Source organism: Ziziphus jujuba, chromosome 11, assembly GCF_031755915.1.
Source record: "Ziziphus jujuba cultivar Dongzao chromosome 11, ASM3175591v1".
NCBI lineage: Eukaryota > Viridiplantae > Streptophyta > Magnoliopsida > Rosales > Rhamnaceae > Ziziphus > Ziziphus jujuba.
The window spans coordinates 6,565,325-6,577,969 of NC_083389.1; the positions used below are offsets into that span (position 1 = coordinate 6,565,325).

The following is a 12,645-nucleotide window of genomic DNA, read 5'->3' on the forward strand; positions in this document are numbered from 1 at the left end:
TTTTCAAATGTTAGTCCCACCCCATCACTATAAAACGAGTCACGTACCGGAATTAATAATAACTCTAGTGCCATCATGATATTTTTATTATTATTTTTTTTTCTCTGAAATCTTGGTTATGTCTGACACGCGGTCAGGAATAATTATATTTTGTTTGAAAAATTTGTTTTTCAAAAGATAATTCCTCATCTTTCCAAATAGAACGCAGATTATAGTACAAGACTAGAAAATGCCATACATCTTTTGATGTCTCTGCCTCCGGTAACAATAAAAACTTTTTCGTTATGGTATTTGATTAACATGTAAGAAACGCCAAACCAGATATAAATCAAATCAAAATTTCTTAGGTAATCATTTAAAACAACAAACAAGAAGCTTCGAAATCACTACTATTGCCGCTAGTATTTCTATTCATTTGATTTTTATACAAAGTTTACATGATTGGTTTAACATTCAGGACTATAAAACAGAAAGAGCAACAGAGTTAAAGAAAATGAAATTTGTCAGAGAGGTAGGTTATCCAATGTCATTATTGAATTAATTAGTAAAAGCAGAAGTATAACGTCGATACAGAATATAAATAACATTTTCTTACTGGACACGTCCAATTCCCACAATAAAAGTAACACTAATTGAAAACATGACATAACTATATACAAACAAGAAAGGAACATTCCAGGATATTGCCTTAACAATTCAGGCAGTAGGAGGAAGCTTCATTATTTCATTCACCTAAGATTCAGTGTTATGCTTAACAACACACATAATTTAAATCCATGGATACAGCATATAGATTCCCTGCAAAGTGGGAAAACAAATTTAAAGTAAGTTTAACAGTAAGCATCTTCAAAAGCTCACCGTTCATTGAGTCAACTAGCTAATTATTCCACAAAGATGATAAACCTACCTTATTGCAATAAAATGTTAAATACTAAAAACTTAAAAAGCATTGGACAAACACGATTCTCCTAAACTTTTATGAAGCAAAAGAAGACAGCTTGAAGGCAAAGCAAACTCAAAGGCACAAATCAGAACCAAAATGTGGCAATCAAAATATGACAGCAACATGCGTGCTTGTTGGACTCTTGGAGATTCTAGTTTATGGGTTCCTAGTTTAAACAGCAGCAGCGACCAGCACTCTTGGAGATTCTGAGCTTCACTTGGTCATTCACAAGTCATAAATATCTTCCAACTCTAGCATATGTAATTCTTTTAAAAGGTCACAGAAAGATAAGAGGCTAGGCTTCCATGATCTGGTACTTAGTCCAGACTCCAGAATATGATCATCGGTAAAAGCAGCACGCACATACAACTGTTCAGATTTGAGTCCGGCCAACAACCTTTCGAACTATTTGAAGGCCAAAGGTGTCACTAGTCTCCACAGACCACCAACCATAAAAAGAAAGACTAAACTAAAATGTCCCCACTCAGCAGCATTATCAACATATTAAAGTTTACAGCAAACAAATGATATATTTTTATATGCTTCTACAATTATTATTTCTATTTTAATATTTTATACAACTAATAGCATTGCAGGTCTCCTAGATATCTTTAAACTGCCCGTAGCAAAAATAGTAGTTTTGAAACCAGTATTTCTTACAAGACAGAAACTCTGAAGGAAGCTCAGATATAAAGACGACTTGTGCCAAGCTATAGAATGCTCCAATTACTAAAATCTAGTAAACTACAAAGTCATAGGATATACTTCTTCACCTGCATATAGAGCAATTTGATTGCTTCAACTTTATAACATGGCCAAAATTGGATTCCTACCTAACACCATTAACAAAACCTCATTTAGAAATCACTTAAAAGTGCAATCCTAAAGATTGTGAAAAAGTTGGGACTTTTTTAAATACAAAAAAATCAGAAAGTTGGTCATGAACCACACATAAAACCAGTAACACATAAAAGAGATGCATAGTAACATTGTTAACATTATAAAGTTTTGTCATTTTAGATCATTCAGAATAATATTAGATCAAGTAATTGAGCAGTTACAAAAGCAACACCGAATATTCAAATATCGTCCCACAAACAAAAGTTAAATAAAAAACCCAGAGGATAAATTCGATTCCTTTTATACATATAAAGGTACAAATAATTGAACTCTAGGTCAATTCAATAAGGTGAAGCATTGCTTTCAACCGGCCATTAAAAAATTAAACTTTAAAAAAAAGAAAAGAAAAAGAATTTCAACTGCTATAGCTACATCTAACCATCCAACACCGAATCGCAAACTTTATTTTTTTTGTCAATTGAAGAGGAAAAAGTCAGAATCACCCAAAATAACGATCAAAACCCTAACAATCAAAATCGAAACTTGAAAACAGAATATTTAGGATCAACAAAGTTAGAGAACCATACTTTATTTTTATTTTTTAAGAAGACGAGTGCCGGCCCTCACAAGCTGGGCTCGCATCGAAGTTCTTCGTCGGGTACTTGGCAGTTACCATCCCAACCTCGAAGACCAAGTTATCGCCGCTTGAACGAATCCCCGTAATCGACCACCACTTGAAGAAAGCCCAGACTCTTATCCCATCGATCTCTGCGATCCGACCCTTCACGATCTTGCCGGTGACTTTCTTCGAGTACGTAGCGAGGTAGTTATCGGGGGGAAGCGTGATCTTGCACGCGTCGCCAAGGTCGACGGAGAAGTCACCGGAGGTCTGGTTAAGAGTGTAGCTCAAGACGGAGTTGGGTAGGAGACCTATTGGGAAACCGAAGTTGGTAAGCTCCGCGTGGACCGGGGTCGGAGACGATTTCGGGTTCGCGTTCGGGTTTGGGACCGGGTCTTGAGAGGAATGGGAAACAAGAAATAGAAAGACGAAAGAGAAGGAAAGCAAGATTTTGGCCATGTCGTCTCGTTTATCTATTTCTCATTAATTGCTTTTTTATATATTTCTTAAGGAGCGACGATGAGAAAGTGTTCAGCTTTTGATTTAGTTGCGGATCTGTTTATGTGCATTTTTCAATTAGTCTTCACGGTTTATTCAGAACAAGAAGATAAAAGAAAGAGGCCGTGAATGTAAAAACATTGATTTGATTTTTACAAGGATTCTAATACGTGGTAAATGGCAGACTCGCAGAGGGCCAGACAAACGACGACGTTAGTCTATTTCCCTTTATTTCCTTTTTTCATTCTAAAATTAAAACGGCGGTAGAAACCCATAGATCCAAAAATTGAAAAAATAATAAATAATTTATAATAACGTGGTTAAATACGTCCCCCATAAGGTTGTGGTCCAAGTGACGAATGACATATGTATTGTAATCACTACGGTGCGTTTCAACGAATCAAATCTTCATTAATCCTTCCTCTAGCTCTTTCGTCCAGATTCCAATATTCCATATCGTGGTCCGTAAGAAAGAAATAAATTTTATAAAGACTATCTTGCATAAATTCCAACCACCTCCTTCTCCAGTTTTTCTCCCCTAGTGGTCCCTTTGGGAGCAAACATGAAATTATAATAATTTCTTGCAAAATATCTATACTTTGCTATTTCTTCCTACATGGGCATTCCCCTTCCCTCAACGCAGTGTTGTTTAACAACTTGAGCTTGATATGCTTTTTGAAGGCTTGGGCTGTGTAGGTTATGATGTAAGGTATGGACCTAAAAGCTTATACCATAATTTGGGCTGCCCCACTTAAATTTGATTAACCCGAGAGAGCCCGGATCACTCAAATCCATCTACCATAATGGTAGGTTCACTTTTTGCAACCGAACTACCAAACACCTCAACCACACTTGGTTGGTTGGATAAAACAAAAGAAGATCACTTAAAGAAAGTATATCATTTAGCACTGGAAAAAGTTAAACCTAAATTAAATTAATTTATATTAACATATTTTATTTATTAATTAATTTAGACTTACTTTCCACCACCAAATACAAAATATATTTTATATAATCCTTAATAATGTCAAATAAACATGGCGGCCATAAAACTTGGCAAACTAAAGGTGATTTAACTTTTGATTTAAATGTTTTAAAAGGTTCATTGAAGTCAATTTTTCCCGAAATGTTTATGATTTCCAACAATTTTTGTTTTATACTATTTTGATCAAATTATTTTAAGATTTTAAATTTTAGAATTCAAAGCAAAATATTCTAGAGGTTTTCTTGATAGAAATATTTAATGTTGTCAAAACTTGTCTATTTAAAGAACCATATTTTTCAAAAAATTTTAATTTTTTTAAATCTTTGTTCCAAACCATTTGAATAGAGAGGAAAATGACTTCTTTCTAAATGAATATAAATGAAAAGAAAAAGAAAAGCAAATGCAAAGTGCTATCAGGAGTGCAAATTCTGACACCTTCTTAACTACATTTGACAAATGTGGAATTGGGGATTCAATTCTGTTTATAATATTATTTATGGGATTGCAGAACTCAGAAAATGCCTCCATAAATTTTGGTGCAATGCCTCAGAGGTTGCTTCCCCCATTTTCCATGCTTTTATAACCATAACTGATTCAACCTGCTCCGATTCAATGCATCTCTCACATTCAGGATCATTATTTTGCTTCGTGCAGAGTGTACATTGTTCCTCACCTTCCTCAACCCAGCCTTACATACAGGTTTATGTGCATGGTTGACTGTTCTAGAATTCTCTATCCACCTATATGTGGCATGCATGATGAATTTGGTGATGGGTTATGATTATAAATTTGGGCTTCGTTTGTTTTTGGATCAAGAAAACCCAGTTTTCACAGCCCATTAAGCCATTCTATGGAAAACGGGGTTTTACTTTTATGCATCAAATTGCTAAAGCCTAAAAATGGTGGATTTATGTCCTTTTTCTGTTCTTCAAAATCAAAACCAGTAATTAAACATGATTATTTAAGTGCTAGCTTATCAGTATACATTAAAGGCAATAGGCATGGAAACCAATTGATTGCGAAGCATTGAGAGCAGCTTGCCTTTTTTTAGTGTGGTTTTGAGTTTCTATAGCACATGATTCAGGGAATAATAAAGAAAATAGCACCTACATTTGTAACCCATAATTTTAATGGATAAATTAGCCCTCCGTGGCCTAGCTAAAAGCTTTGCTAAAAACTGATATTACATTATAAATGTTGCCAAAGCAAGAAGGAAAAAGGACCTTAAATTAAGAGGCCTGAAAATTTTGCAGGTTGCAGATTCTTTTTCCCATATCTCTCTGCAGCAACACAGAATAAGACAAATAATGACTTGACACTGATATCATACACTGTACGATTATGACCACCATAGAATAATACATAGTTATTTTTTTCCTTTTGTTTACTCTCACATCAAACTTGTTTGTCTTTGTTGCGGTGGATTTTCAATATATGGTGTTAGTTGTTTTTGGTGGATTCCAAAGCTCTGCATTTTTCACTTTGGAGACACTCTCCAGCACTTCGAAAGGAAGAATGTCTCCGATGACAACCACCATCTTGCTTTCCAGGTCTACTTTATACGAGGTCACTCCTGTTTTATATGTCACAGAGAAGTAATCAATTTCAAGAAGATGGAAAAAAAAAAACTCAGAAACAAAGCAAAAGCATTCATAAACATAATAAACGTGCTAGTTTTTGTTTAGAATCACGGGAAAAGAATAAAAATCATAGCACTGCCGATAAATATTATTACTGGTGATATGTAATTGTGTTTCTTTTTTATTCTTTTTTTTTCCCTCGATTCGTGCAATCTGTTTTTACATTGAAAGAATATAAATAATGTCTGCGAATTCTCAAAACAAGAAATTTTTTTTTTTTCCCTTACCAAATAAAATGCATAGGCATATGCATTATTGCAAGAAGGGTATAAACATTAAGTCTTCAAGATTTGGCTTTTTCTAAGTAATTTCCCCAAAAAAAGATGGAAAAGAAGGTAAAATATGAATCGGTAAAAAAAAAAAAAAAAAAAAAAAAAGAAGAAGAAGAAAAAGAAAAAGCCTTTTAATTTTCAATAGATACCTTCCATTCTTGAGATGTGTTTCTCAACTTTTCTAGCACAGCCATTGCAATGCATGGATACCTTTAGCAATACCATCTGCATCATACAAATTTTTTTGACAGAAAACAAATTCCAGCTCAAATTAGAATTGCTTCAAACTATTGTTCAAGGGGTAAATTAATATATATATATATATATATATGCAAAAGCAAATTAGATAAGAAATTTGTTTACCTTGGGCTTCAATTGAAAAGCTAATGTCTGATTCCCAGAAACCACATCCTTTAATCTTAGCAACTGGCTTTTTTCACTTGCTATGAGTGGTCTTTTCTCAAACTCATCTTGGTGTTCCACAGAATTCATGCAGAAACAAGAACTTGAACCAGATGAGAGACAAAGACAGTCTAACATCCTGCCAAGACTAAGCTTCCCCATTTTTCCACCACAAAACACAAATCTGAGTTGGACAGAGAAACTTCCCACTTAATCAGAAAAATTCTCAATAACCTTCTGTCTCTTTCTCCTCAACCAACTGCCTCCCCCGGTGTGAAATCCAAGGCAAAAAAAATTGTGGACAAATATATAAATTATAATGGGTTAAGCAGAAGAGAGAGAGAGAGAGAGAGAGAGAGAGAGAGAGGTGCTAAAGGTCAAATATTCATTGGGGAAGCCAAAAAGTTAAAACAGAAACCAAGAAGCCTATGAAGAAGCAAAGAAAAGCCAACCCCCAATATTCTATATATTTTTATCAGCCGGTCGAGAAAACGAATAAGGGAATCAAATAATTCAAAAAGCACTACTTTTTAACTATAAATCAACTTCTTAAAAACCGTTTAAACTTGGACTAGATTTTGCCATGAGACCAACTCCTAAAGAATGAACCTGCAATTAAATCTGTAAAATGCTAAAAGAAGGATTTCATAAAAAAAAAAAAAAAAAATGCTAAAAGAAGGAAGATTCATGCGGCAATGTTGCTAATAGATTTGAGAAACTCAATTAATATACATGCATCAAAAGCATATAAGAAGGCTAAGATTGAGAGAAAGAAAGACAGAGAGAGAGAAGCAAAAAATTAGAGTCACAAATGGAGGAATTGGTTGAGCACCTTACTTTATGGCATGTGACACCTGCTACTTCAAGCTGGGGGAAAATAATATTTATAGATAGATGTGGATTTTTATTTTATTTTATTTATTTTTGGCTAATATAGAAATGGTTTTCAATCTCTTTTGGTAGCATTGATAGATAGATGTGGATAAGCATCGTATGACTGTCCATTTTTTTGAACAATGGATATGGGGATGAGAAATAGTGCAAGAACGAAGATGTCCAAAAGATAGAATATTTGGTAAACCCCCCATGAAAATTGTGAGATAATTGTACCAGCTAGCTCGTAGCTATACTAATAGTACTAACCACTAACGATTCTCATACCAAATATTTTCCTCCTTAAAATAAGGTACATATATGGACTAAAAATTAACGTGCATGTGGTTATAAGTTCGCAGTAGTTTATTATAAGAATAAGAGCATCTTTGACATTTGGCAAAATTTTGAAATGAAAATTGGAAAAAAAAAAAGAGAGAGAGTAAACGGTGTATATTCTTCTTGATTTAGCCATCTAAACCACATACAATTTAATAAGGAACAATCTTCTTCTCACTAAGTAACTCTTGAAGTGTGTAGCCGAACCAATTGAAAATAATACCACCAAATAATTCAGAAACCCATTATAGAGTAAAAAAGAATACGAACCCCATTTGCATATTTGTCTTTGCCTTCAATAATAATATATAATAGAAATGGGACAGACGGCCTCCAATTATTGGTGCCCATGAGCTCAGTATTCTACTTTTTAAATAATTAGAAAGATTGAAAGAGTTTGAAAAGATTTAAATGTTTCTCTTCTATTCTCTACAGGTTGGTCCATGTGAAGATGGCTTTTCTTTCATAATGGAGAAATTGAGACAAGTTTTGCAAAAGCTTGTAGTGAAGTCATGTTAGGCACGTGTGGGACACATGATCTTTATTTGGCAAATAGAAAGTCGAGTGGCACAAGAGTCTCATGTGGGTTTACCTGACCCAGCCCAAAAGCAAGTATATATGTTCTATTGTGGATTTATCACTGTGAGGAAGCAATCTCCATCCCCGCAAGTCTCTTCTTGTTGGGTGACCAGGACCAACTGTAGGGCACAAGAAAAATAGTGCAGTTTTGCACTTTAGCCTTTAGCCTTTAGCTAAATGACATGGAAAAAGACCAGCATTTTCAACTTAGATTCAATGACAAGAATGACCAAGTTTCAAGTTTGTATTCGGTAATTAGTTTTGTCCTTCAAAAGAATCCACCTCAACAAACAATAAGACAAATTTGTCTATCATTTCACTTGACGAAATATATCATGTATTTATAAATAAATATATATACGTGTGTGTGTGTGTACAAATGCCAAAAAAGAAAAAAAAAAAAAAAAAGAACTCATAGAAAACTGCAAAAAAAAAAAAAAAATGTAAGTGGACTAACATATATAGATTTTCATATAAAAATATTTCATGAGTTATATATAAGAAATCCTAGCTTACAGTAGTACTAATATCTTTGGTGAGTTTCTTTGCTTTCTTTTCGACATAACAAAATGAGTAATAATTATAGCAAAAATGATGCATATAACTCTAATATGGATCGTAATTATAGCAACAATGATGCATATAACTCTAATATGGATCGTAGGTGTTAGGAACTAAGCTCCGAAAGACATTATTCTTGCTAGGAACGAAAATATTATAAGGATTTCAAAGCATATTTTAAATTATGGAAATATACAATTGTTTTAGCGATCTGCATATGCCAGAGCTAAATGAGCTATATACACATACTGTTTAAATTTTATATTCTTTACAGACATTCCTTATGGATGCTGCCCACTTGTGTGGTAATTATGTATCTTGGCAGGGGCTGGTAACTTGGTAGCTAAACTGCTTATTACCTAAACGGTGAATTAGTACAACAAAGCTTGAAAAATTAGATTACTTTCTCTCTAATTGAACACCAACTGGGGGCATAATCTGTGATTGTACTGTATCTGGAATTTGGACAGCACACTAGACAATAATGAAGAATATGCCTCAAAGCAAACAGACAAAAATCTGATGATGCCACCATGAATTTTAATTTTGCCTATCATGGCAAATATAAAAGTGTTTTTTTTTTTTCTTGATTTCACAGCAACTATAAAAGTTACAAGCAAACGAAATAAATTATCTTAAATAACTTATAAAGCAAGAAGCATGGGTTGTATGTAAATAAACAAGCCAAAAAAAGGGGAAAAAAAAAGGGGTTTATAATTCTTTGCCAATTGGGGGTCACAAAATAAATATATATATATATATATATATACACACTTTAAACTCGTAATGGGGATAGTAGAACCGACAGACTGAACAAGAAAACTAATTTAAAGAGGTCCTTTTGAAAAGCATAGCATGCGTGATTCATCTCTCAATTGATAACATAATGAATTGGCTGCCAACTATACAAAATTTCATATATAAATTCCAGGTGACGGCGTCATGGATCTATCACATCGGCATATATATAATTTTTGAGTGCCAAAACTAAACGTTAAAAACCCATATGAACAATGGGACCCAAACACGATTATGTGTTTGATGTGTGATTGAGACATTTTTAATATGTATTCTCTCCAAAAAATACAAACACGATAGTTCATGTTATTGCTAGGAAAGCTACTTGGTTAGAAAATTATGAAATATGGGTGAGGAGGGGTCCAAGTTGGTTGGATCTGTTTTTCGTCTGCTTGGATGTTGTTTTATATCTTAATAAATTAAAAAAAAAAAATTTATCTTCCCTTTAGAAGTAAAAACTGTACTTCATGTCCTGTTCCAGCAGACGCTTGTTTTATGCAACAGTAAACAAAAGACCTACAAAGGAAAAGAATGAAAAAATTAAAGCTGATTCTATATTCCAAGCTGATTTTTAACCATGTTTAGCTTATAAGTCTTCGTTTTATGCACAACTATTTAACAAAACTAGAATGAGAAAGATTGAAAAGTTCAAAATTTAACAAATTTGGAGTTATTCCAAATTGTAATAGCCTCAAAAGGCATAAATGAGGAAGCCAGTACAAAAGTTAAGAAGGCATCCTTTCTAAAGTAAGACACAGAATCAATGTGGTGATGAATTCCTAGATTCCCCTCCAATTCTGCCAATTTAGTACACATCCGACCAAGTCTGTAAGACAGAATTTTATTGGCCAAATTGGAAAAATCAATGGCTTTGTCATGATGGTGGCTCAAATGAACGGTTTTGTCATGATGGAGCACAAAATTGGGACTTAACCACCGGAGTAAACTTTGAAAGTGCCAAGTACCTATATATTCTCACTATGATCTGTAGCAATATAATTATTAAACGTGTGTGTACCTTCTAACTCTCAATGATCTTCTGGCACTGCACTGCCATTTACAAAGTTGCAAATCTCATGATGCTCCCTCTCAGACCCATTTTAATTATGTATCTTATCCCACACAATCTCAAGCCATATACATATCCCACAAAAGTTTTCAACAGGGATAGAACACCATAAGATAATGGTTTCTCATAAATTAAATAATAGATAATTGGATTTCAATACCTCAAAAAGATGCTAGAACAAACCAGATTATACAACAAATATAATAGTTGATTTGACTATTTTATGTGAACCATATTCATGATAATCCCAAATCATTATGAGAACCATCAAACACTGGCCCTGTCTGGTTACAGAACAATGTCAAATAAAAGCTCTTTGTAAAAGAACTTGAGAAAAACTCTTACCTAGATTATTCATTGAAATATGCGAGTGTAAAGTAACCAAGACTACCATCTAAGACCAAGAAGGATGGGAACTCTGTGGCATCAGAGAGTACAATTTATTTGTAATATAGGACACTTAACCGATGCAAAAGCAACTGAAAATTACTGTAAACACATTCACCTAGTTGACAAGTAGTCCCTGGTTAAAGCTCCTTGTTCAACATCTGCATGAAAAATAAACATGACAAACAGATTCGGACGTGTAAGGAAAGACACAGTTAATCCATTACTTTTGAAACTGAAATTATTCATCACAGTACACTGTTAGAAAAAGAGAGGGGCTATACTGACTACTGTTATCTGAAGCATACTGTCAATGCAAGGCATTTTATACTCTTTTTTATCACTATTTGGAGAATAAAAAACTGAGATTTACCTATAATTTAAACAAAATGAAACTATCACTATAAGCTTCAAGTAACTCGGCAAGAGAGAAAGAGAGAGACGAGCACCTAAAACAAAATTTGAGAAATGGGAAGAAACAAATGCTTCGGATGCTTGATGCAATACAAAAATGGATAACTAAAAGCATATTAGAATTACAAATGTAGCAAGAAAGATGAGAGAGAATAGACCGTACAATATAGCATTGACAAGGTAGATGATATTTAAGCTATATCTGTTCGTAATGCTGCTGTAGATACAAGAAATGCAACAATGAAAAGGAACTAAATATTGAAAAAAAAAAAACTTATTGGCAGGTTTAGGGGGGTTAAAGGCCATTGGATAACAAGCCTGTGTACTGTATGTAACCACACACTTTCATTAAATAAGAAACTTCAGAAATAGCAATAACTACTTCTGGCAAAACCAATGCCATTGCGAGGCAAGTTGTTGTGAATTATGAATGGTCAGAAAAATAGAGGCAGAGTACTTGTAAAACTATACAATGAAGCAGCCGGTGGGAATAACAAGAAGCTAAAACGCCAATCCTGTAGTACATGAAATTACAATAAACAATACAGCAGGGACAAAGGCTGGTGTGAAAGTAATCCCCAGCTCACCATAAGTCCCCAAGTGTCGAGCCAAAACCTCTTCCTCCGCACAATTTCCTGTTGACTTTGTTGACAAAAATATTAAATCCTCTACTCCAATCTAGGAAAAATATGAGTAAGCCAGCTTCTTCCACATTCTACATCTTTTCCATTCCTGGGCTTCTTTTGTGGCAAAGTAACAAAAAACAATAAACCGAAAATAGGGCTTTAGGTACGAATCACAACCATAATGTCAATTCCAAATTTACAAGTCCATTTATCTTCCATAGTAACCAAAAGAAAATCCACTTATCCTTTATTTTTTAAAATAATAATTATTATATTTTCCAAACAAATTATTGTCTTCTTTGAGACTACTAACAATCTGTAATTAGTTTGATATAATCAAAGAAGTCATAGAACGATGCAGCGCTACAACTTCCTCTCATTGTATTTATTATTATTTTATTTGAAGAATAAATTTGCGAATATTATTCAATTTTGTATCCTTCCATTTGACACACGGAATTAACTATGTAAAGAAATAAAAGGAGAAAAATAGAATAACCACGTCAATTAAGCAAGCGAGTGGATACGAATTTATATTTCAGTCCTTTTTACCAACCAAAAGGAGGATATTTATAAATATACATATTACATAGTATAATATATCCATGTGGCCAAAAATCAAACGTACATATAATTATATAAACATATCAATCCGGATAATAAATGTTTGATGTGAAGCCTCGTGGTGCATAATATGTTCCATACACAGCGACATTCATGATATAGATATATATATATATTAGCCTTATATATATATATTAGCCTTTAAAACTACATATAGTAATTTGTGGTCTACTTAT

The 12,645-nt window shown here is 33.6% G+C and overlaps 2 protein-coding genes across 4 annotated transcripts; both read right to left on the reverse strand.

Moving 5' to 3' along the window:
* Window positions 1-516: 516 nt before the first annotated feature.
* LOC107431854 (uncharacterized) lies at window positions 517-2,986 on the reverse strand. 3 transcript variants are annotated; one of them, XM_016042869.4, is made up of 2 exons: window positions 2,371-2,984; window positions 517-798 (listed from the first exon to the last, which is right to left on the reverse strand). In XM_016042869.4, exon 1 carries the CDS (start codon window positions 2,859-2,861, stop codon window positions 2,385-2,387), a length of 477 nt encoding a protein of 158 aa, XP_015898355.2. In that variant the 5' UTR covers window positions 2,862-2,984; the 3' UTR covers window positions 517-798; window positions 2,371-2,384. The 3 variants fall into 3 exon arrangements, with proteins under 3 accessions (XP_015898355.2, XP_060668763.1, XP_060668762.1); XM_060812780.1 differs by lacking the exon at window positions 517-798 and adding an exon at window positions 844-1,348 and having other exon boundaries at window positions 2,371-2,986; XM_060812779.1 differs by lacking the exon at window positions 517-798 and adding an exon at window positions 1,474-1,776 and having other exon boundaries at window positions 2,371-2,986.
* A 2,288-nt stretch (window positions 2,987-5,274) lies between these two features.
* LOC107431855 (heavy metal-associated isoprenylated plant protein 45) lies at window positions 5,275-7,201 on the reverse strand. The gene is made up of 3 exons (XM_048465216.2): window positions 6,161-7,201; window positions 5,947-6,022; window positions 5,275-5,458 (listed from the first exon to the last, which is right to left on the reverse strand). The coding sequence occupies exons 1-3, from the start codon at window positions 6,359-6,361 to the stop codon at window positions 5,313-5,315; spliced, it is 423 nt and encodes a 140-aa protein (XP_048321173.2). The 5' UTR covers window positions 6,362-7,201; the 3' UTR covers window positions 5,275-5,312.
* Between the last annotated feature and the right edge of the window lie 5,444 nt (window positions 7,202-12,645).

Excerpts from the sequence above, each read along its gene's own strand:
- LOC107431854 (XM_016042869.4), bottom strand. The coding sequence starts at position 2,861 with ATGGCCAAAATCTTGCTTTCCTTCTCTTTCGTCTTTCTATTTCTTGTT.
- LOC107431855 (XM_048465216.2), bottom strand. The coding sequence starts at position 6,361 with ATGGGGAAGCTTAGTCTTGGCAGGATGTTAGACTGTCTTTGTCTCTCA. Across the intron at positions 6,023-6,160 it reads CTTTTCAATTGAAGCCCAAG|ATGGTATTGCTAAAGGTATC; the intron begins GTAAACAAATTT and ends TGTATGATGCAG. Across the intron at positions 5,459-5,946 it reads ACACATCTCAAGAATGGAAG|GAGTGACCTCGTATAAAGTA; the intron begins GTATCTATTGAA and ends CATATAAAACAG.